Genomic DNA, 22,960 nt, shown 5'->3' with positions numbered 1-22,960 from the left:
TGAAATATAATGAACCCTTGCATTTGTCTGAGTTTTGCTTTTATTAATTGCAGGAAGACGAAAGAGAATACCGTTACCGGTGATGGACGCGCTAAATTGGCTCTTTAGGCTATACGCACTGCATCTAGAGGAAATTTAACATACAAACTAGCCTTCTTCCCACCGCCGCCCAAGGTGCACGTCACCCAAATTAACCCGGAATCTGCGTAGCCTCCGCGAGTCTGCAGATCGGAAGGCTACGGGAACGCCTGCGTTCTCCAGGGGTAGGCGGCTCTTCTCTCAGCGCATGCGCCCTGGCCGGTGGAGTCTCCTTGGTTGGGGAAGTGAAAGAGAGCCCTTAGTTTGCCTGCGTTGCTTCGGTTCAGTCCCTTCGGTTCGGAGTATGGCGGCTGCGTACAGGCTTGTGTTGGTTCGGCACGGGGAGAGCACCTGGAACCTCGAGAATCGGTTCAGTGGCTGGTATGATGCGGATCTGAGCCCAGCGGGGCAGGAAGAAGCGCGGCGCGGCGGCGAGGCGCTGAGAGGTGAAGATGAGGGAGGAAGCGGGCAGATGGAGGGAGCGATGCAGAGGTTGATGCTCGCTTGTGAAACGGCTGCAGCCGCCGCTGAACAGTACTCACTCCGAGAAAATTGGGGCGGGTGGGGTGGGGGGACTGATTACCCTAAAATTTGTAGGGGCATATAGGATGGTTTTAGGAGGACGAATTATATGGGCCATAAATGTAGTCTGTAATTAACGGTGCTGAAATTGTGGGATGGAGAATTCTTTTATTCGACTTTAACCATCTGGTGTGGATTTTTTTTTTATCCACTCTCCACGGGGTTTAATGTCTCGGGCAAAGCTCACTCCTTGGAGGGTAATTAATAGCTCCTGTCCGTGTGTCCCCCAGAAGTATCATTGAATTCAGTGCGGTTAGGTTTTTGCGTAAAATTGGCGGATACAGGCTCCGTGATGCAAAGAAGCTCCCTATTTTATGTTAAGAGTGAGCAATGAAAGGCCGAAGTGGCTTGGGTTTGGCGTTTTAGAGAAAACGTTTCTGAGGCACCCGCATTTTCTGTCGTGACCGCGTGAACTCGCTTAGTGGACAAAGAGCGAGGTTTTGTCTGGGCACGTGCAATCAGACTCATCCCTCTCCGCGGCGAAACACGATACTCTCCTTCCCGCCAGAGGCTAAAGGGAGGAGTCCCATAGCGGCCGGAACCCCGATACTTCTTTCAGCGTTTAATGCCTGCTACCCCTTAATTCCGGCAAACCCTTTGCCAAGCATGCTATCGAGCTCTTTTGTGTTTTTACTATGGCTTCCTGGACTGCAGGATAATAGAACAAACCATCTTGATTATAAAAATACCGTGTTCTGCATTAAAAAAGGGACGGTTTGAGTAGGTGGCAGCTGCCTCTTTTTAAGAGTCTTTCTCCCTTGCAAGCTGTGCATGCTTGACAGTCACCTTGGATTAGTCATTTTTCCATCTTTCCATGAGGGCACTCCATGATGCCTTAGCTGCTCCCAAGGCAAGCATCCAGCAATAACCTAATAGGAGACAGGAGACAGTCTGGATTCAGAAGCAGCTCTATAAGACCTCCCTACATTTTGTTTGCTATATTGGCAATTGGGTGATACTTTGTTAGGGAAACGTAGCAGGAGCTGAGTCATTCAGTGCTGCAACAAGAGAAAGGAGAGCTTGTGCCCAATGCAGGAAGTGGGGGGAGATCCAGGAAACAGTTAAGGCCCAGCATGGGCACCTCTGCAATCCTGCTCTTTAATTTACCTTAATGCCTGAAAGTGAACCTGAGTCCTCAGAGGCTGAAGAGAACCTTCTGCATTATCCACAACTGTGGAATTCCTCAGAAGTTCCATTTGATCTCTGTCCAGCCAGTTATAAAATCTGTAGCCAGTTTTTAATTTTAATATTCATGTTTTAACCCATTATACTTTTAATTTTGTTGACTGGCTTGAGAGCTCATCTGAACAGAATGTAAATTGAATAGTAAGTTTGGCCTTTTCCTGGGAATGCTATCTAAAACAAGATAACTTGAATTCAGTGTTGTAGTATCCAAGAAATAAAAAGTTCTAAGTTAAATTCCTTTCATTCAACAATTTTAGTGTCATTCGTGTGTGCATGTTTTATAAATTAAGTTTTTCTTTTAAAATTCCACCTTTCATTAGGAGATTCTGGCATGTATCATTGTCCATGCCTGTATGTCCTCATTCACTTTTCTGTGTTGCACAACTGCTGCTTTCTCCATCATGGCATTAGTTTGCATTATTGCACAACCCTCTTACCTTTTTTGCACACTGGAGCAATAGGAAACAAGGGAGCATAAGGTGATTATGAAGACCTGATAAATGCTGTTAAAGCCGTTTCTCTCCCAAGATAATTAATTATAGAGCACTAGCATCATCTTGTTCTCTGAGAACTTTTTATTCACTTGTAAGATTATTTTATGTTCATACAGGGAAAGTTTAGTCCCTTTAATGCTATATGGTCAGAAGGGGCACTATAACAATTACTTTATTAATTATAATTTTTTACTTTTTCTTTGCTGGAAGGGCAGTATAGGTTGTGAGAACCTTTCTATCACAATCGAGGGCTAGGTGGAGGATGTCAGATGGGTGCCCTCTGGAAGATAGGTGGAGGCAGGAACTAGGGCATGAAGACCAAGAGGGTTTCTGAAAGGGGATGTTTTAATCTTCTACCTCCTGGGCCCATCTGTCTGCTGCATAGCGATATTTTGTCAGTACTGCTGCTTATTTTACATATAATAGCAAATCTTTAATGGACAAATGTGAATATAGGGTTTCCATTCTAATATGCTATTTTACAATGTTGAGGGTGCTTCAGAACAACAGATTAGACGAGTCAGGGTGGATTAGCTTTATGTGTCAGCTATAATTGCTGTAAAGGCAAATGTGTTACTGAGCATTTGAGATACAGCAAGCCACAGAACTATTAAATAAGCATTATATTTTCTGGGCTCTTCCAGATGCTAAATATGAGTTTGATATCTGCTTCACATCTGTGCAGAAGAGGGCCATCCGTACCCTCTGGACTGTGCTGGATATCCTTGATCAAATGTGGGTGCCAGTAGTGAGGACCTGGCGTCTCAATGAAAGGCATTATGGTGGCCTAACAGGCCTTAACAAGGCTGAGACAGCTGCTAAACACGGGGAGGCCCAGGTCAAGATATGGAGGCGTTCCTATGATATCCCTCCACCGCCAATGGAGCCTGATCACCCTTTCTACAATACCATTAGCAAGGTAAGATGGAGTGTTAATCTGATGGAGTTAGCTGTTGCTTTGCGAGTGGAGAGGATTATTTTAAAGTAATTGTCATGCTGAGGAACCCTGTGATTAGGATATAATTACAGTATGACTTCAATTTGCCCTCTTGCTTTGCTGATTTTCAGCCCAATGGATTCACTGTAGTTCTTTTTTATCTCATTTGACCCCTACTCATATAGTAATGTCACCAGCCCGCTGTTTTCAGCAGCCATATCTTTAGCCTTTTTCCTAGGTTTCTATGGGATGTGATTATATTGCTGTGCGTTTTGAACAGAATTTTAGAAGACAGATTGCTTTCATGCAATTAATCATTGACACTGGTCTTTTCATGGATGTTTATATTCTATGGGTGGGAACAGTCAAGGCTATTCTTAAACTGGCTGGAATTTTCTACCTATGCAATGTTTGTTAATGAATTAAGAAATAGCTAGAGCACCAACCACATGTGTTCTTAAACTGTAGTAGGTTTTGCATGTACTGTGATAATATAATTAACATAGGACACTATTTTAAATATTTAAAGACTAGATCACCAGAGAGCTACATAGTACAATTAAATTGCAAACAGGGTTGCTAAAGAGGCAACCAACCCAGATAAGTAAATTTGGGTATGGATCTAATAATGAGTGAATGATACTGAAGGTAATTTTTCAGTGGTTCAAGATGGTAAAAATCAAAGCTTTATTTAGCGTTACACAACTTCATTAGATACCCTTAACAATGTATTATTTATTGCCTAGCAATAATTTTTAAGTTATAGTACCACTGATATAAAAAGGTCACTGAGCAGGGATTACAGGAAAAAAAAAAATTACAGCAGCCTATATGAGCTCTGAAGTGCCTACTGTATGGTGTCAAGTGAGCAGGTAGTTTCAGATCTAATTTTTCTACAGCATTTTTTGAAATGAACATAGTCTATAACATAGCAAGTCAATCTGTGATATTAAGTTACTGCTGCCTTTCCTTCCCCAGGATCGCCGCTATGCTGACCTCACTGAAGATCAGCTCCCTACATGTGAGAGTTTGAAAGACACCATTGCCCGGGCGCTGCCATTCTGGAATGAAGAAATTGTTCCTCAGATCAAGGAAGGCAAGCGAGTGCTCATTGCTGCCCATGGTAACAGTCTCCGGGGCATTGTGAAACATCTAGAAGGTGAGTATTCTGCTTGTAACTTAGGAACAAAAGCAGATTAAGCCTGGCCCAATCTAAAAACAAGTTGGTTGAACCAAAGTTCTCCGGTAATAGGTCCTGAATGGAGTAATATAGTCAAGCTTCTTACATGATTCATACCTTACTCTTTGCAGGAATGTCTGAGGCAGCAATCATGGAACTCAATCTGCCCACTGGAATACCAATAGTCTATGAGCTGGACAAAAATTTGAAGCCTGTCAAGCCTATGCAATTCCTGGGAGACGAGGAGACTGTCCGCAAAGCTATGGAAGCTGTGGCAGCTCAGGGCAAAGTCAAGAAGTGAGGGCAGGCAAAGTAATCAGCATAACCCCTCCTTCCCCTTCCCAGCACATGCCTCAAGGGACTGGGCTGAAGAGCCAGAGATGGTGAAGCTGATGGGGCCATGGCTTATCCTTCCACATTCATGTTTCTCCAGCAGGACCTTGTTAGATATTTTAGAAGTGTGGATCATAGATCAGCAGGGTTACTGACAGAAACAAATCCCAGAGCAATGAAATTCAGTGCTGCTGAACTGAAGGGGCGGCCAAAGTTTTTGCAAGAGAGTCTCTGCTGCTTTCATTTCACGTGAGACCTCCAGTTAGTCAAGTATTACTTCATTTGGTTTTGCCATTCAGGATGGTTGCAAGGACTGCTTATTTTTCCTGAGTTCTTTTTCTTTAATTTTGTAGAAGCAGCACCCCACTCCACTTGAACATTTTTAAGCTGTGTTTGGACCTATAGTCTGATTGTGTGTTGGGTACCAAAAGCCAATTCTTATTTCATTGCCTTCTGAACACTAGGAAGGAAGGGCGAGACTAGAAGAAAGGAATAGCTCCCACTCTGGAATTTCCACCTATGACCCAATGACTGCGTACAGTGCCAGTAAGCCCAGATACTGTGTCTCAGCACATGTTGCTTTTCTACCCCATCGTCTTGTGTGGTGTCCCTGCCTCATAGTTGGCAGATTTACACTAGAGCTCACTTCACTGTACAATGGCTGAATCTGCCCTAGTCTCAGTAAAATAAAGGAATTATGTGCAATAGCTGCTGTGTCTGTGTTACTTGTAAGAGAGGCTTATTAACAGTATTAAGAAATCTGGAACTATTCCAGTGAAGAAGAACATCACCCGGGTTGCCAATTTTAGGTGAAACCAATCTCCTCCCCATATGTGTGTTTGTGTGTGTGAGACTCAAACATAAGGGTACATATGCATAACTATATATACCTGTCAGAAACCACACCCCCAAAAGGCAGGACCAGGATAAAAACAAGTAATTGAATCATTACTGATTAAAAGTCCTTTTCTATAAAATAAAGTACCACATAAAATTATCCCTATCTCCATTTTCCAACCATTCTTTTCATATACGCTTAACACATAGAAACGTGGTATTACATCTATGCATTCTCATACTGCCTTCTAGCAGGAACAAAAAAGGAAGGAAGTCTGGATGAATAGGTAGCTGCATTGGAAAGAGAAAAGGGGGCAACTGGATGGAGGTGAAGCAAGGAAAAGAATAGCTGAACATGAAAGGCAAGAAAAGAACTATTAAAATCTACAAGAAAAAAATTTGCCAGATAAGCAGAGAGAACGAACTCTGGATTTCCCAAGTTGATTGGTGAGGGATAAATATTTGGGGGGAAGCCCATCATTTGTGTGGCCCCTGACATGCTACTTCAGGGCTATATACAACACTTAGGCTGAAAAACATTGTGCACCCCAGATAGCCACAGTGATATCAAAAATAAGATAGGATGTGTACAGGAAATACAAGGACATAGATAGGTGGAATAAAGCATTTTTGATGTGGGACTTTATTGAAAAAGAATCATGCTCAAATAAGCATGTGTGTTTTGCTTTCACCTCTAGAAGCTATTCCAAAGCTTGAGCACCAGAAGGATGCTGCATTGTGCATTATTGGGACTTTGCACATCTCACTATCATGTACTGTCAAGAGATCCATGGTTGCATAATTTTATATGCCAGAGGGTGGCTGGGTGCCACAGTACAAGCTACTTCAGTGGATTGGCAGGAAGTTGTCATCGTGTCTCTGTGTCGTTGTGGCAACTGAGGTTCAAAAGGACTTTCAATTAATGTGTATTTCAAGAGAAATAGATGGATATTGATTTAGGCTTACTTCCTGTACAGGCCAATGTCTTGTAATTTACAAAGGAAAATGCAGGCAGGTGCCTTTTATGGGTTTTGGTTTTGGTTTTTTGCTTTTCCAAAGCAGAGTTTAGCCACTTCAGCTGAAGGTAGAAATCAGAGTGGAAAGTTTACTGATTTACAAAACAACAAAATTAGGATGCAAAATTGAAAATAAAAGGCTCTAATCATGATGTCCTGCACCAAAAAGCTCTGCTACGATCTTGAAGTCACAGCAGAAAAAGCTGCTTTCAAGTTCCTCTCGTTCTTTTCCTAGGATTAATCTTTTCTGGTACCAGTCGTGTGTCTTGGTGCATGCGTCATTCACTATGTCTGCAGAAATTGAGGCTGAACTCGGGCTACTTTGCGCAGCTCCTTGCCGTGTGTACTGGGACACTGCATTTCACACCAGCTGATTGGCACCATCTGTACCCCTGAGATCAAAAAGGAAGTCAATATTTATACAGACACAGCCTCTTGGGGAAAAAAAGACTCCTCCACTTATGAAAATTCCCTGCAATTAATTTCTGCTGTTGTCACCACCTGCTCATCTTTAAATTCAGTTATTCCAGTTCAAAAAGACTCCCCCATATGATGCATGGTTTTTACCTTAAAACTGAAGAATAGCTGCTATTTGCATGGACTGGATATTATTCTAGATCTTCCCATTTAGATATAGTGATGTTAATGGTGTACATGTTTCCTACAAAATCACACCTGCAAGGGGTGGAAGCTTAGAAGGTTCCAGTGTGTACATTTCAGCTATGGTTTTTCAACTTAGAATATAATTGTTCTTACCTGCTTCACTATGAGCCACCACTACCCCCAGCTCATTTTCTGCTGTGGTCAGCAAGTAATTGGATTGTACATCCCCTAAAGAGATCTAGTTCCACTGGTTAAGGGAAAATGTTCACAGAAAATCACAAATTTAGGCATAAGGGCAACAACAGAAAAAGGATACAACTTTGGCCAAAACAATATCTCCTGGACGGAAACTCTTGTAAACCTCTACCTATCAGCATGTGAAGTAGGGGGAAAGAGAAAGGGAATGTTAAAATGCTAGGACAATTTCAAGGGACACATCCTCTGGCAAATAGAGCAATGAAGCAAGGCCAGTTTGGATAAAGAAAGCTTTGAAATATCCATGACATTTTTTAAAATTTTGAACTAAGATACAGGTAGTACTCGCTTAATTACTGGAACTGAGACTAATTTCTGTTGCTAAGCAATGTGGTCGTAAAGCATGATGTCACATGACCACGCCCCTTAGTGGCGGCATTCCCAGCAGTCCCGGTTATCATCATTAAGCAAATCACTGTGGGTCGTTAAGTGAGGACCTCACGTGATCCCAACTTCCAACCAGCTTCCCCATTGACTTTGTAGGAAGCCAACAGGAAAGGTTGCAAATTGTGATCACGTCACCGCGGCATGCTGCAATGGTCAGAAATCCAGACCGGTTGCCGAGCACCCGGATCATGATCACATGACCACGGAGGTGCTGCAATGGCCGGAACTTTGAGAACCAGTCTTAAATACCACTCGTTCTGTGCCATGGTAAGTTTGAAAGATCGCTGAACAAGATCCTTAACCAAGGACCACCTGTATTCTTATCCTGGGAATCAAGCCACTGTCCCAAATACGTGACTACATTAATTTTTGTTTCTAACAAGTTTTTAGCTATCACCAGAAAATTATACCAATAGATGTGGAATAAAATGATTGAACATATCTATACGTTCATAGCACGAATGTCAGGGGGAAAAATGCTTCTTTACCATATTTTCCTCATTTGATATAACCAAATATAAAGCCCACTGACCTTGTCTTTCTCTGTAGCTCGGATATCTTCTCTGCTATAATAGAAGAGAAGATGAAATCTTAATTTTGCCATTTTCTTCTCTCCCCTCTACGACAGTCTTATAGGACAAGCGACTGTATTATGAGTAGTGTAATTTAGAAAGAAGTTAGCTAATTTATATGAAGATTATACATAGCCTGCAGACTTTTAGAACCAACAATACCAACTCCTTAATTCTCATTATCACTCAAATATCAATGATGAGAATAAGACGGAGTATTAACATACTGTAGTTGGCTTGCTCTCTCACCACTAATGCCACCTTCAAAGGATGCCCTCAACCAAGATTTCTTCATACCGTATTGTTCCACGAAATGGGGATTTTAACGGTGTAGAACCAACATATAAAATGTGCACCTTGGCAAAACGAGAATTAATGCTGCAAACCTGGAGGGAGAAGGAAGAAGAGAAAAAGCAACTTTCAGCAATGATCTTATAACTTCAGGATTTTAAATGATAATACTGTCAGTTCTACATGGTGAAATATCCAAGCTAATTTCCAAGGTGGAATATGCAAGCCTTTTTCTTTCTGCAACATCATGCTGGGCCTGCTAGAGAATGAATGCAGGGACTAAGCAACTAAAAACCATAAGTAAAAGCAAATGCAGACAACAACACTGGCAATATACAGTGATGATAGTTGTGATCTAGGTTTTACATATTCATATTTACTGAAAGGAAAATTATCCTAAATTTAACCAACACAAGGGGATGATTAGACAAAAACCTAATTTGTTTCATTTATCATATTGTTAGCAAATCTAACATGACCATCCAATTTTAAAGATGAATTATCTGCCGGAGAAAAAAACCCCGTAGTCTCCACTTATTGGTAAGTATAGCATTCCGTCCATATGTACTACCTTTTATTTTCGTGACACTAATAGCTGAATTAACAATAACACAATGAAATTACTAGCTAGAGCTGTTGAGGCTACCTTGCATGTCACTGTGGCTCCCACATCAGGCAGTAGCTGAGATTCCACATCTCTTATCACGGAGATTACTGGGAGCTGTAGGGAAGTGCAAAACTGGCATGATTCACACATGCATTGTTTCAGAGTATTGAGCTACCACCAGGAGATAAGTTAGACTCAAACCCCTTCTGGATTGCCAGTATGTCATGTCATTCAGCACATGCAATCCTTTTCATTACCCCTCCCACTGTCACCCACAACACACACAGCTGGGTAGAAATGCTTGAGTCTCACCATGCCATTCTCGCTTTTCTTCATGAAACAACCAGCCAGAGAGGCAAAGATAGAACCATGGCGTGTGTAGGTGCCATTCCCAGGGGTTCCTTCCTCTAAACTGCAGAGTCGCTCTCCTGTGACATACAACACAAGCCAAAAACAGCTTATTTTCCCACTGCCACATCTGCCCAAGTTCTAAATACTCGTGCTGGATTGCTCTCACATAGCTTCTCACTAGAAATTACTTCCTGTCACACAAGTGCATGAATCTGTGTGTGAGACAGATAGATACTGTAGATGGATAGAAGAAATGAGTAAAGAAAAAATAACCCAAGAATAGCCCAACTGGATCAGGCCAAGGCTTATCTTAATCCAGCACTTTGTTTCTCACAGTGGCCAAGCAGAAATTTCTGAAGTGCTCTGAAGCAGAAAATACCCTTCTCCTGCTGTTGCTTCCCTACAGCTAGGAGGCATATAGTCCCTAGTCTGGAGGTAACAATACATCTCAAGACTGGAAACCTTTGATTAACGTCATCTATGAAGTTATCTAACCCCCTTTTAAAACATTCAAATAAATGATTATTGCCACATCCTGTAGTAATTAATTCCACAAATTAATTTTGCACTGTATAAAGAAGTGCTTCCTTCTGTCAGTTCTAAATCTCTTTCCAATCAGCTTCATTGGATGGCCCTGATCCTAATATTCTGAGGCACAGAGAAACTTTTGCTTTTCTACTTTCTCCATGGTATGCATGATTTTGTACATCTTAATCAAGTTCCCACTCAAGTGTCCTTTTTCCAGAGTAAAGAGTCCTAAATGTTCTAGTTTTTTTTCATAGGGAAGATGTTTGATTACTCTATTTGTTTTGGCAGCCCCTTTCTACACTTTTCCCAGCTCGTTTATATCTTTTTCCCCAGAGGTATCAACCAGAGCTATACACAGTATTATAGATGCATACCAAAGACTTGCCTATCAGCATTACAATTTGCCAGTTTTATTTTCAGTCTGGTTCCTAATGATCCCTAGCATATTTACCTTTTCACAGCTGCCACACAAAGAGTTGATATCTTCACTGAGTTATCCACTATGATTTCAAGACCAGTGTCAACTGGGATTTCATTCATGTATATGTATAGTTATGATTTTTTGCCCCAAAGTGCATCATTTACATTAATTTAAATTGAACCATACTTGATCAAGTATTCACCCATATTAAATAGATTCTTCTGGAGCTCCTCATAATCACTTTTGGTTTTGACTATCCTGAATATTTTAGTATCATCTGTAAACTCGGCCAGTTCAATACTTATGCTTGTCCATTTAATGGACAAGTTTAAAAGCACTGCTCCCAGCACAGAATCTTGAAGAACCTCACTTCTTACTTCCCTCCACAGAAAAAGTGCCCACTTATTCCTAGTTTCTGCTTTTGATTTTTTTAATCAATTAGCAATCCATAAAGGAATAGGTCCTCTTATTCCATGACTGCTAAATTTACTCACGAGCCTTTGAAGTAGAACTATCAAAGGTTTTCTGAAAATCCAAGTAGAGTACACAAAATTGTTTTTACTTCATGATGCATAATTAAAGAATTCACTACTGCAAGATGTATTTGTGGACATCATATTGAGGGATTTAAAGTGAAATTAGAAAAAATTGTGGAGGATTAACTACCAAAATCTTAAAAGGACCTCAGGATCGAGGCAGTATGTGACTGAATACCATGGAACAATTAATCATGCTCTGGTTGAGAGCTTTCCTGAAGCATCTAACTAAACCACTGGACAGGAGACAGGCTGCTGGAATATCAGATGGTGGTGGTTGTTCAGTCGTTATTCTGCCTGGAACCGTGATGGGTCCCTTCGCTAGATTTTCAGACAGGGCTGAACGGCTAATGGGGAAAGTAGGGGATTCCTGCACCGAATAGAGGGTTGGTCTGGATGACCTATCAGATCCCTTCTACATTCTACGAACTAAAACCGATTCCGACGGCGAGCATCCCCCATGGTCACGGTCATCCGTTTCCTACAAACACAACGCACAAAGACCCCCGAGGGCCTCCAAATTCAGCATATTCTTGCCCTAGAACTGAACCAAATGCCAGACATTTCACCCACAAGACTCCTGGGAACCAGGCCCAGGAAATTCGCGCGCAACCGAGGAACGGACCCTCTTAGAGCAGCTCCCAGCCCGCCCTCTCCCGGTCACCCACCAGGAACACAGTAGCGCGCAGGAGCCATGCCGGGCGACGGGAAGGACTTCGCGTCAGGGCCTTCTCCTACCCGCGGGAGGCTGGAAGGAGCCGCTTCATTGGGCGATTCCGCTCTCACATGACTTCCTTCAAGCACGCGTTCTTCTGAACACCAGCCCAGACCCAGTCACGGATGCTGCACAGTAACTGTAACTGGGAGGCCGGCGGAAAGAATAGTCCCTGAAGCGCAGTGAATGATGGGAATTGTAGTTTCATTTAGCTTTGCCAGCGTGTAGCCGCGCATGTGCGAGTGAGGATAAGGAGGAGGAAAAAAAGATGCTGAGAAGGCTGCAATAATCGAGGAGAGGTCTGTAGGGTGGGATTGACTGAGCCCAGAAAATGGCAACTCCAGGTAAGGTGGGGGGAGAGTTGGAAGGAAACCGATTCCACAGTGATGTCTACTGATAGACAGGCTTTCCCCTGTCTTCGGAAGAGTCTGGGTTTCCCCGGCTGGCGCCTCCAGAAGTTCCTGCATTGCTGTTCAGGGCTTAGCCTTCTTGCTGAAGTCTCTGGGAGCCTCCGTGCGTTTGCGTTGATATTGCTTGTTGCTGTGACACGAAGCTGGGATGAGGTCTCCTTCGCTGGCCAAAGAATTGCCTAGCTTTCTCCTTGAAATGCACGTTGGCAAGACCTCTTTAGATGCTTTGTTTTCTTGCATCTGTAAAAGGACGATTGGCCGAAGCAGACGCGCTTCCACTTCTTAAGCCTTGGTCTTCCCCAAAGATTCCATTGAGTTGATGCGATTCTTCTTTTCTTTCTCCTTCTCCACTCCGATATTTGTTGCCAGAGTCATACGAATGCCTAAGTAGCTGAGCTTTGCACAGAGGCGGAGCTACAGCCCAAGCACACCTTCTCAGCTTCAAAGAGTTAAGAACTAAACCCTTAGAAAGCGGTGCATTGGCTCTTCTTCGCAGGTTCTGCTATGTCGTGGGTATGCTGGTGTTAATTTGGTTAGTAGCAGACAAAATACTTGAGTGTGCTAGTAAATATATATGCTTACATTATTTTATTCTGTGTCTTCTTGTGCTTAATTTTATTTTATTTTTATTTATTATTCAAATTTTGTTACCCCCCATCTCCCCCCAGAGGGACATAAATGAATTAATGTAAGCATTTTGTCCTATAAGAGTTACCTGACCTGACAACATTGCTTTTTTAGTGGATAATTCTTTGGACAGTGATTAATGTCACTGAAGAAACTACTACAGGAATTGTGCCACTACAGTTTCCACAACTGCCGTATGAAGTGGATTTCAAATAATTCTTTACTCCCCATGAAATATTTTTGTGTGAGAAACTGTTACATAGTTTTGTCCCTGCTTAATCTGTGCAGTCATACTGTGTCCTTAGAAGGGGTAGACAGCCTTTTAAAATCTGGGGGACATTGTTGTATTTAAACGTGTTGGGAGACCACAATAGTTGAGGCAATGATGTAATGCAAGCAGACAGATTTGGATTTTTCAGGATAGTAGATTTTTTTGTTTGCAGTTTTCAGGTTGATTTTGCAGACCTAAAGACTTCCACATTTTTGCTTTGTTTCTTCTGGAACTTAGCAGGAAACCACACTCCTGCACGTTGGTGATTCACCATCAGACTTCAGAAGTATGATTCCTCAATACCAAAGAAAGAATTCCAGGCCCATATGCAATGATAAGGTTAAGAACAAATAATATGCTTTCTATTGACTATGCCAGAACTCTTCTTTGAAATAACTGGAAGAAGAGAGAGACATTAAGATCTTGTTGGCATAAAACCAGTAACCAGTTGCTGCAGTTTTAGGCTGAAACTTGTAGGTCTAATTTTACATTGGCTAAAAATTAATTTGATCTGTCACAGCATCACCTTACTAGGATGCTTTTGGCTACCACAGAGGACTTCCCAGAGTCCTTCTCACTTAATATTAATTGGCCAAGATCAGCTTTCTCCAGAGCTGATCCAGCTCAAGTTCCTTCTTGCTGTTTGATTAGCAGCAGCTTGATGCTGGAGTTCTACAAACAGGTAAAAGTCATATTTTAATAATTTGGCTTTCCTCGGTGGGCATCTAAGTGGGATGATTGGTCCAAGTGAGGCAGAGATGCCAAGGAGGAGACTAGATTTGAGAGGGATTAGTGATTATCTGTTCAAAATACACTAAAATATTCCATAGAGATAATAACATGAATGAGGGATGAAAGCATTGATTTTTTTGCCTAGCTATATTACTTGTCTTTAATCTTAAAGTGCTGTATACAGTATATCCTATTCAAGGGTGCTGGGCTAAATTCCAGTTATCCCATATCAGTCTAAATGATGTTTGCATTGGCTAGAGATTATGGAGAATTGATGTTTGATGTCTCTGAGAGGTGCCTAATCCTGGATTAGAATTTCAGACCATGCCAGTTCCATCTACTCTAATGTCCTCACCATTTGCTATATTTTTGGCTTCCTTTGAGTTAGTCCTTTTTCTCCCTTTGTCTTGCGTCTCTGCAGTTATTCAGGGGAAAAAGAAACCCAAACATAATTATGAAAGATGTGCTCTTTGGGCAGTTGTGGAGCAAGATCTGGGCACCTCCTGCACTCTGAATGCAATATGCATGTGGTCACACAAGGTATTGTGCTGTTCTGCCAGGGAAAGTAAGCGGAAGCATCAGCAAAGTCACAAAGGGGTATCCTTTATTACTGTGTCATTATCCCCATTGGTATGATGGAAGAGAGCATAACTCTTCCATTAATGCTGCACTGAAGACATCCAAAGTGAGAGTGACTCCCCAGCCACAATGCTAACCATGATTGCAAAGATCTCTTCACATGCCTGGAGTGATGCATTACCTAATAAGATGCTGATGGAGCAGTACCCAGAGAACTGATCTGAATGTCTGGTACCAAAGTTTTCCTGACCGACCCCTGTCAAATACTTGCTGACACTGCCTCCTTTCTTCCCAGGTTCTGAGCAGCAAGGATGAAGAGTCGCTGGCGGATGTACTCTGCTGTCATGCGCCTCTTCCTGAAGTGTTTGCGGATAGGCCAGCGGCGCCGGTTCTGGCTGACCCAGCAAGTGGAACAACTGTGGCTATATGGGTGTCTCTGTTTGCGCTCTCTGTTTTACAACTCTTTTGCTGATGGTGACACAGCTCTTGATGCCCTCTTTGAGCCCATATACTGGCTAGTGGATCATGTCACTCGTTGGTTTGGGGTGGTGAGTACTTAGAAAAACAGAACAGAATTGGGACCTTAAGAAGAGATACTTTCTGTATTAATGTATAGAGTTACAGCTGATTTTCAAGCTACGTGCCTAGTTATTTCAAACTGCTAAGTAAAACCAGGAAATTAAAAAAACACTGAAGATACGGGAGGACGTGGCATTAGTATTTCATAGAATCTGTTAACTACTGTATCTCTTAGTTCCCCAGAAAACAAGAAGGGCTTAATAAGGAAATATATCCACCACATGCCCTCTCTTTCAAAGGGATGACTTGGAATACAGTGTCTTGCTGGCTCAAATTCCCTTATCCCTTCAACAGGTGTTTGTGGCTCTGGTGATTACATTGACCAGTTCTGTGGTGGGCATAGTGTACATTTGCCTCCTACCGATCATTCTGCAGACCTACCCCATTGCCTGGATCTTCTGGCACATTATCTATGGCCATTGGAACCTTGTCATGATTGTCTTCCATTACTACATGGCTATCACTACTCAGCCTGGTTATCCACCACAGGTAGGACACAGGCTTTAATATTTCTGTTTGAGTTTTTTTTTTTTAGTGTTGTGATTTATAAGCGGGGCTGTTCAATGTGGTTTCCTACCTTTTTTCTCTCTACCTGGGTTCACACAACTTACTGAACCATCTTCCGGCCAACCACATTTCAGTATAGTGCATTATGCAAACGATATGGTTAGTTTATGATTCAATGTGTTGTGCAAACTCAGAACATTGGACTCAGTTAATCATGGGTAAACGTATTGTGGAAACACAACTGGTGATTTTAATACAAAATGTCATGGACCAAAACCAGATGGAGTTGTTCACATGCTGATTCCCCAGAGAGCTTCTGATTCAGTTATCTTTTGGTTAGAAGGAAAAGGCAGCATCTTTGCAACACCTACAATTGATTTTAGCCAACAGGCTGAGAGGCAATGCTCCACATGCTTAATGACTGCTGCTTTTCCCTTCCCACAGCACCCAAAGAATGATCTTGCTGCTGTCTCAATCTGCAGGAAATGTATTGCTCCCAAACCTGCCCGGACCCACCACTGTAGCATCTGCAACAGGTGAGCCATCATTATTGGTTCAAACCTGTATATAATTTCTTTCATCCTTCCTGCCATCTGTAATTTATTTTTTTTCTCATCCTTGCTATTTGAGATGCTTTGAAAAGCTCTACTCCTGGCCTCTTTTGTTGCAAGACACATGCTGATCTGGGATTCATTCCCACAAGAGATTCTGCAAGCTTCATTTCTTGCTTCCTCTTCTCAAATTCTGAAAATTACTAGCTAGGTTTGCTTAACTTTGCAAATCTGTGAGCATGAAATATTAGACATACTTGTCTAGCAGAAGTTCTTAAGAATCTGTTAGTCTTCATTCTGATTTCCACAGTTCCCCTTCAGTATATTCCTGTTTGCTGTATTTTAACCAACTGCTCAAATACTTGACTCAGAATAATACATGACAATGTGAATAAATGTAATCATTCCACCCAATGCATATATTTATGGTGCAAAGTTTCTCTGAAGTAGGAGTCATGTGTTAACGGTGGCATTTTTTAATGTCATAATTGCCTCCTGAACAGCAGGGCTGACTGGCTTAGGCTGTGGCCTTCAGTTCCGTTGTGCTTGAGTGCAAGTCTAATTCTCCCTATGTTGTTTTTCAGCTGTGTTATAAAATGTAGGAGTGTGATTATAGTTTTTTTCCAAAGTGAAATTTGCAAACCCATAAAGCAGGTTTGTTTGTAAGGGAGAAAAAATTACACAAATCTGATAAATTCCTATATACTAATTTTGTATGAGTTCTATTACTGCTAGGATTAAGAGTAGACTCTAGCTTTAAAATCTGGAAATCCTTTCTTCTCTTCCTCCTGATGAATTTGGATTTTTTTAGCAGTCTTCAAAATTAATAAGATTTAATTTTATCACCTAAAGCAATAAAGACCAGACATTTGCTTTCAGTTTTTAGAAATGAAAGTTGGCATTCTCAAACAGCTAATGCTGTACGTTTATTTTTTTATAAGAATTTTATTGAGTTTAAAGCAAAGATAAAAACTACAAAAAGAGAAAACAGAAAATGATTTTTTAAGAAATTACAAGATGACTTCCGACTTGCAACAAGAATATACAATTTCCATAATTAATCCCTTACTCTAAATCTAACCAAGATCACATTATTTCTAAATCGTTCTATAGACACATTATAAAAATCACTAAAAACAATTGCTCCTTCCCCTTATATATAAAGAAAAATAAATATATAAACCTCTAAATCAACTTCTCTCCCTCAAAGGAACCCATTTATTTCGATATTTCCTTCCTACTACTATTCTATATATTTCTGGCCACTATAATAAAAATCAAATTATAACATTTAACTTGTCTACTTTTATGCTTAATAATACTGTAACAATCTTAACCCTATTAAACCTAAAACCACTTATTCTTGTATCTTATAAATCTTAAAAGATCAAACTTCAAGTCATTAAAGAAAAATGGAATCATCAAGCCTTAATATCAATCGAAATACATGTTAATTTCTTATCCCACATCGAAATATACCAGAGCATTTACTTGTCTGCATATTACGCATAAGGCATTTTTCATAAAAAAATTAAACAGCCCAACTGCCCCCCTTAAAAAAAAAAATCAAACTCCTCAGTAGAAAACCTCCCATATAACATAGCTTTGTTCCCAAAACAATCTTTAAGAAAAACAGCCTCATCAGTATCTTGCAAGTCAGACTTTAACTCCTTCTTCACCAAAGTATGTTTGTCACCTGGCATTTCTTCAAAGAGTCCATTCTCACTGTCAGGAAAAAAAATCCCCCTCTTGATAAACTTCTTCCTCCCCCCACAGAATGTCTTCAGCCAGTTGACACATTTTAGAAGTGATCTTTTCTGCAATATCCTGAATATCTTGCATAATAGCTTGGTGAGTGTCATGAAAAATGTGTTTGGAATCACTACAAAGCCCAGAACGAAGCTCTGAGAAGATTTCCTTAAGGTCACCCATATTTCAGGCAGTAGATTATGGTGCCCCTTGGATACTTGACTAAGGAGCTAATGAGTTAATGAAAGGCTTGAAAGTTATTAAGTGAAATTGACAAAGGAAAAATGTAACCAGCAGCTACAGAAAGTAAACAGAAAAATGAAAACTTAAAACAGCGAGTTCATCCTGTAGGAAAAAGTTGAGTAGTTCAAATTAAATACAAAAATAATAACGGGGAGATGTTTAATTATTCTCAGTCCTCCTTAAAATTTAGATAGGAAGTAAGCCAAAGACTAAAAAAAAAGTTTTTGAAAGTAATCCAGAAATAATGATAGGCACCAAGACAGTCCACTTTTCTTGTAGTAGAAAGCCTCTCTTAGGGTAAGAAAACTTAAAAAATAAATTGAGTGATTTAGAAATGGGGAGGCTCGACCTAATGTCCCTTTAAGGCTACAAACACGGGTTGGAAATGATGGCTTCCCCACCTCTCGTCATCTCTTACCAGGTCTTTGCTGTTTGCGATTTTCAGGCAGCAAGGCAATGTTCTGGAGGACGAAATGGGATGATTCTGAGCTTTTTCTTAACTCCTGAAAAAGCTCTGGGTTTCAGGTAAAAGCCTGAGCCCCCCCCCCCAAAACACCCATGTTGTCAGTTCAGTCCACGGAGCTTGCAGACAAGGCTGTTCAGTCGGCCATGTTCCCCACCAGAAGTACAATGTTATACCTTTTATATGTGTTTGTGCCTCTAGAGTACGCACAGGCTTACCTTTGGGCACAGATATAACATTAGCTTTTGTAATATTAATAAATAAAATTAATAATAAAATTAATAATACTGTATTATTAATAATATGTAAGCTGCACTGGTTGTCAGTTTGCTTCTGGGTGCAATTTAAGGTGCTGGTTGTTATCTATAAAGCCCTACATGGCACAGGGCCTTGTTACTTGCAGGACTGCCTGTCTCCCATAACATCTGCCCAGATGATTCAATCCTGCAGGGTTGGCACATTCCAGGTTCCTTCGATTAAACAATGTCATCTCTCAGGACCCCAGAAGTGTGCCTTTTCTGTAGCAGTGCCTGCACTCTGGAACAAGGTTCCCACCGAGATCCGGATGACCCATCTGCTGTTGTTTAGAAGAGCCATGAAGACCTGGCTCTTCACCCAGGTCTTCAACAAGGGAGAGTGAGACCCCTCACTTCATCACTTGCCATCTTTTATCTTATCTTTTATTGTTTTTATTATCAGTTCAATTGTTGTGAGCCAACCAGAGTTGTTGAGAGTAGGCAGCATACAAATTTAATAAATTATTATTATTCCCAAGACTGGGGACTAATGTTCACGGTCCATTAAGCCTCTACTAAGGGGGAATATGTAGACTGCATTATCAGCAACCCCTTCTCCATCTGATTAAAATTAATGCTATTTCCCTCTCGCAGGTGTGTGTTGAAGATGGACCATCACTGCCGTATCCTTTTACAGGTCTGTAATAGAACTAAGGAGTAATGGATCAGGTTCAGGTGGATTGTTTGTTCTAGAAAGCTGAATAACTCTATTCCCAGAAACAGAATGGAGCCTCTTGAAAATAATTGGCCAAAGCAAGTGATTTACAACATCCATCAGGAAAGAGACTGGTGCCTTCTCTTTTTAACACAAGTGGTTCATGTTGAAGGTTCAAGAGAGTGCTGTGGGAATTAGGTGTGAGCAGTTTTTGTAGGCTTGGCTATCTTCTGTTGCAATGGGAAGAGGGTTGGCTTTCTCTCTGGAGTTTATAGAGATCTTTAACCTGAAGAGACAGCATGGCTTAACAACTGTGTGGGACACTACAATCATCGCTATTTCTTCTCCTTCATGCTTTTCATGACCATGGGCTGCATCTACAGCAGTGTCAGTGGCTGGAACATGTTCTGGGAAGCTTATGCTGCCATTGAGGTGAGCACAGGGAGCAGCCTCTTTTCTCTGGGGGAAAAGGCCTTGAAACTTGTAGAGGTGCTGCCCTATGCAGCAGGGGTGCATATAGGCCAAGAAGAATTAAGTGTGGGTAACTGGTGGCCTTTTTTCCATCCGATAGAGAATGAAACTACTTGACAAGGAGAAACTGCACGTGACAGCCAATCAGGTGGGGTATCTGCTTATCAGCTGCTCAAGTCAGAGAGAAGACAGGGCATACAATGGGAGTTTGCCACTTTAGTTCCCTTCTGATTCTGCAGAAGTGACTATCACAGCAGTTCAGGTTTAATTTCCTGGGCAGACACCCTCCTTCCTCACAAGGGAGCTATGGAACACCAGTCAGCTGGCATTTTTTCCCCTATACAGGGAGGGAATACTGTATATCCAGAACCAGATGTTTTGGCTGCTTTTGAAAGACAAGTGCTTTCTGGTGGGGGGAGATGGGCGGTGACAAATCTGATAAATAAATAAGTGCTAATGGGGAGTAAGGAAAATGTGTCCTCCGTCCCAGTGCTCTGCCCATCTCTGTCTCATGGTCAAGGGCCTCGTGTCTTACAAAGGTGTCAGGCTTGCTTGCTGTGCTTTCCATCCCATGTTTGTCCTTGAAAGCCCTTGGCAGCTTCCAGCCTGGGCCACTGCTTTCTCTCTCTCTCTCCTGCATTCTTACTTCTAGTTGTGGCAACATCTGCTCTTACTTGCAGACTTACTCTCAGACACCACCACCCACCTTTTCCGTCCGCCAGCGAGCTTTCCACAAGAGTATAGTGTATGCCTGGGTCCTCTGCAGGTAACTGATCTAGTTGTTTGGTGGAAAGTGCTGGGAGGGAAGAAAAAGAAAGCCACTTCAGGGAATTTTCAGAGTGCTACCAAGTCACTCTTACTTGGAGTATTCCAGCTGGCATAGCCCTGAACCACTCAGTATCTTTACAAGCATTCCTCTTAGCACAGCTTGACATCCTTTTTTTAAACTGCTCCCTCAGTTCAGTAGCCTTGGCATTGGGTGCCCTCATGCTCTGGCACTCAGTCCTCATCACCCGTGGCGAGACCAGCATTGAAAGACACATCAACCGCAAAGAAAAAAAGAGGCTGCAAAAAAAGGGCAAGGTAAGGGGGGAGGCTGAAGCTTCAAAAGGGGAAAAGAAAATGGGACAGACCCACTTAACCTTGACTGAGAGTTCTTTCTAGAATGCCTTTTAAACCTACAAACCTTTTAGATTTGCTGAACACAAGTCATTGTTTACATGGCAGTTCAGTGTAACTTTAAATTTTATGCTATTTTATTTGGGTTATTTTACTGTAAGTCAATTAAAATTCTATATACACATTACTCTAAGATAATGGCTTTAACTGATTTTTCCTCAATTGTTTCCGTGGTTTTTGATGGGCACTCCTATCAGGGCTATGTAGGATGGGCAAACTAGCAGGCCCTTCTTTTCTTTTTTTACTAGCAACTTAGGATTCATCAAGTAAAGCTCAGTTCAAGATACAAAGAATTTTGAGGGCAGAAAGCTGTTCTAAGATTATTTTATATTACTAAAGTGAAGCTTTTAGCACAAAAATTCAGTGCTGATTACCATGAGCTTTCTTTATTGTATAGTTTAAAGCTGCTTTGTATGCAGTTTTGTTATTGTTAAAATATCTGGAGATCCTTGCAGATCATACTGAGATACACTCAAACCTTTTCTCCTCTACAGAGAAAGTAAGAACACACAAGTTAGAATCAAAATAACTGAATAGAATTTCATTCCCTTTTTCCCTCGGCTCTAGATGTTTCGAAATCCATACAGCTTTGGTCCATTGGGCAACTGGAAGGTTTTCCTGGGTGTCGAGAGACAGAGGTAACCAATGTGAATGTATTATGTTTATTAGAATAGGATGGTTGTTCCCACTGATGAAGCAAATTATCAGCATAACTGGAACTACTTAGTTTAGATTCATAACAACGTGGGCATTCTCTAAATGCCTGGTAATTAGAAAATGCTAGTGGAAGCAGTATTGAAACAGACTTGCATGTCTTCCTATCTCTTACTGAAGCCCTGCTCTTTCTCCTAGACACTGGATCACTCGAGTTCTACTACCTTCCACACATCCCCCTTATGGATCTGGCCTGAGTTGGGACACTCCTCCCTGTGTTGCTCAACAGAAGACTCCTCTTCTGGCAATCTGAGTTGGATGAAGAGCAGAGTGTACCAGCTGGTGGAAGACTTGAAACCACAGGCTCCTTCCATTGGGAAGCGTAACAAAAAATACAGTCCCTAAACTGGCAGCCTAATACCACAGTGGCACATCTGCAATGAACTGCTCATCCAGCAGGAGACTGGGGAACCTCCAGTGGCAGCCGGGGTCTATTGCCCATGCCTGTTTTGGTTTGCACATCGTCTAGTGGGGCTAGAGCAAAGTATTGTCAGTTTTGAGGAGGGGCAGGCAAGTAGCAGTTCCCCAGCCCATGGAAGTTAACTGGCATATTAGGCCTGTTGCTCTTCCTGTAAGGACCCAGGGATTTTTTTTACCATAACAATAAATATATATAAAAACTCATCTCCTCTTCAGTGGGAAAAAGGGCAGGGAAGAGATTTGAATACAAACTGGTGATTCAAAACTTACATGAACAGATTGTATTAAAAAAATAGTAATTCTTTACTTTTAATGCTGACTTCTGATTCAGTAGTTATTTCAAATGGCAAGCAGTAGTGGACACTAAGCAACATGTCCATTACCAACCCCCCCTATCTAGGCTATGTTCAGCAAGCTGTTATTCAAGTAAGGGGGACAAGTTAGTGTTTCAATAGCTACAGTTCAACTGCACCTCTAGAACATATAAGGTATGTTTGCACAACACACTTAACAAGGTCATTTAAAGAGACAGGAGTGTAGAGGTATCCCTTCTGATATAGTACACTAAAAATCATAACCTGGCACTATTGGCTAGTACAACTTTTT

The 22,960-nt window shown here is 41.5% G+C and overlaps 3 protein-coding genes across 8 annotated transcripts; 2 read left to right on the top strand and 1 right to left on the bottom strand.

The window, feature by feature from the left end:
* Positions 1-280: 280 nt before the first annotated feature.
* PGAM1 (phosphoglycerate mutase 1) lies at positions 281-5,496 on the top strand. The gene is made up of 4 exons (XM_063307022.1): positions 281-524; positions 2,984-3,258; positions 4,255-4,435; positions 4,588-5,496. The coding sequence occupies exons 1-4, from the start codon at positions 287-289 to the stop codon at positions 4,755-4,757; spliced, it is 864 nt and encodes a 287-aa protein (XP_063163092.1). The 5' UTR covers positions 281-286; the 3' UTR covers positions 4,758-5,496.
* Positions 5,497-6,705: 1,209 nt separating this feature from the next.
* Positions 6,706-12,075, bottom strand: EXOSC1 (exosome component 1). 3 transcript variants are annotated; one of them, XM_063307023.1, is made up of 8 exons: positions 11,862-12,075; positions 9,670-9,785; positions 9,397-9,471; positions 8,757-8,845; positions 8,420-8,453; positions 7,562-7,612; positions 7,399-7,483; positions 6,706-7,034 (listed from the first exon to the last, which is right to left on the bottom strand). In XM_063307023.1, exons 1-8 carry the CDS (start codon positions 11,887-11,889, stop codon positions 6,928-6,930), a joined length of 585 nt encoding a protein of 194 aa, XP_063163093.1. In that variant the 5' UTR covers positions 11,890-12,075; the 3' UTR covers positions 6,706-6,927. The 3 variants fall into 3 exon arrangements, with proteins under 3 accessions (XP_063163093.1, XP_063163094.1, XP_063163095.1); XM_063307024.1 differs by having other exon boundaries at positions 8,420-8,450; XM_063307025.1 differs by lacking the exon at positions 9,397-9,471.
* A 75-nt stretch (positions 12,076-12,150) lies between these two features.
* Positions 12,151-22,673, top strand: ZDHHC16 (zinc finger DHHC-type palmitoyltransferase 16). Of its 4 annotated transcripts, none has more exons than XM_063307018.1 (11): positions 12,151-12,252; positions 14,823-15,075; positions 15,401-15,595; positions 16,058-16,149; positions 19,510-19,538; positions 19,869-20,002; positions 20,142-20,189; positions 20,722-20,807; positions 21,001-21,124; positions 21,788-21,858; positions 22,073-22,673. In XM_063307018.1, exons 2-11 carry the CDS (start codon positions 14,839-14,841, stop codon positions 22,185-22,187), a joined length of 1,131 nt encoding a protein of 376 aa, XP_063163088.1. In that variant the 5' UTR covers positions 12,151-12,252; positions 14,823-14,838; the 3' UTR covers positions 22,188-22,673. The 4 variants fall into 4 exon arrangements, with proteins under 4 accessions (XP_063163088.1, XP_063163091.1, XP_063163090.1 ...); XM_063307020.1 differs by lacking the exon at positions 12,151-12,252 and adding an exon at positions 12,778-12,850; XM_063307019.1 differs by lacking the exon at positions 12,151-12,252 and adding an exon at positions 14,158-14,513.
* Positions 22,674-22,960: the final 287 nt, after the last annotated feature.

The sequence above is a fragment of the Candoia aspera genome, chromosome 6 (assembly GCF_035149785.1).
Source record: "Candoia aspera isolate rCanAsp1 chromosome 6, rCanAsp1.hap2, whole genome shotgun sequence".
Taxonomy (NCBI): domain Eukaryota; kingdom Metazoa; phylum Chordata; class Lepidosauria; order Squamata; family Boidae; genus Candoia; species Candoia aspera.
The sequence above is the reverse complement of the archived record's forward strand: the minus strand, read 5'-3'. Positions and strand labels throughout refer to the sequence as shown.

Excerpts from the sequence above, each read along its gene's own strand:
- ZDHHC16 (XM_063307018.1), top strand. The coding sequence starts at position 14,839 with ATGAAGAGTCGCTGGCGGATGTACTCTGCTGTCATGCGCCTCTTCCTG. Across the intron at positions 20,808-21,000 it reads TATGCCTGGGTCCTCTGCAG|TTCAGTAGCCTTGGCATTGG; the intron begins GTAACTGATCTA and ends CTGCTCCCTCAG. Across the intron at positions 21,859-22,072 it reads CTGGGTGTCGAGAGACAGAG|ACACTGGATCACTCGAGTTC; the intron begins GTAACCAATGTG and ends TCTTTCTCCTAG.
- PGAM1 (XM_063307022.1), top strand. The coding sequence starts at position 287 with ATGCGCCCTGGCCGGTGGAGTCTCCTTGGTTGGGGAAGTGAAAGAGAG. Across the intron at positions 525-2,983 it reads CGGCGGCGAGGCGCTGAGAG|ATGCTAAATATGAGTTTGAT; the intron begins GTGAAGATGAGG and ends GGGCTCTTCCAG. Across the intron at positions 3,259-4,254 it reads TCTACAATACCATTAGCAAG|GATCGCCGCTATGCTGACCT; the intron begins GTAAGATGGAGT and ends TTCCTTCCCCAG.
- EXOSC1 (XM_063307023.1), bottom strand. The coding sequence starts at position 11,889 with ATGGCTCCTGCGCGCTACTGTGTTCCTG. Across the intron at positions 9,472-9,669 it reads AGAAAAGCGAGAATGGCATG|CTCCCAGTAATCTCCGTGAT; the intron begins GTGAGACTCAAG and ends ACTTCCCTACAG. Across the intron at positions 7,035-7,398 it reads GGTGGCTCATAGTGAAGCAG|GGGTACAGATGGTGCCAATC; the intron begins GTAAGAACAATT and ends TTTTGATCTCAG.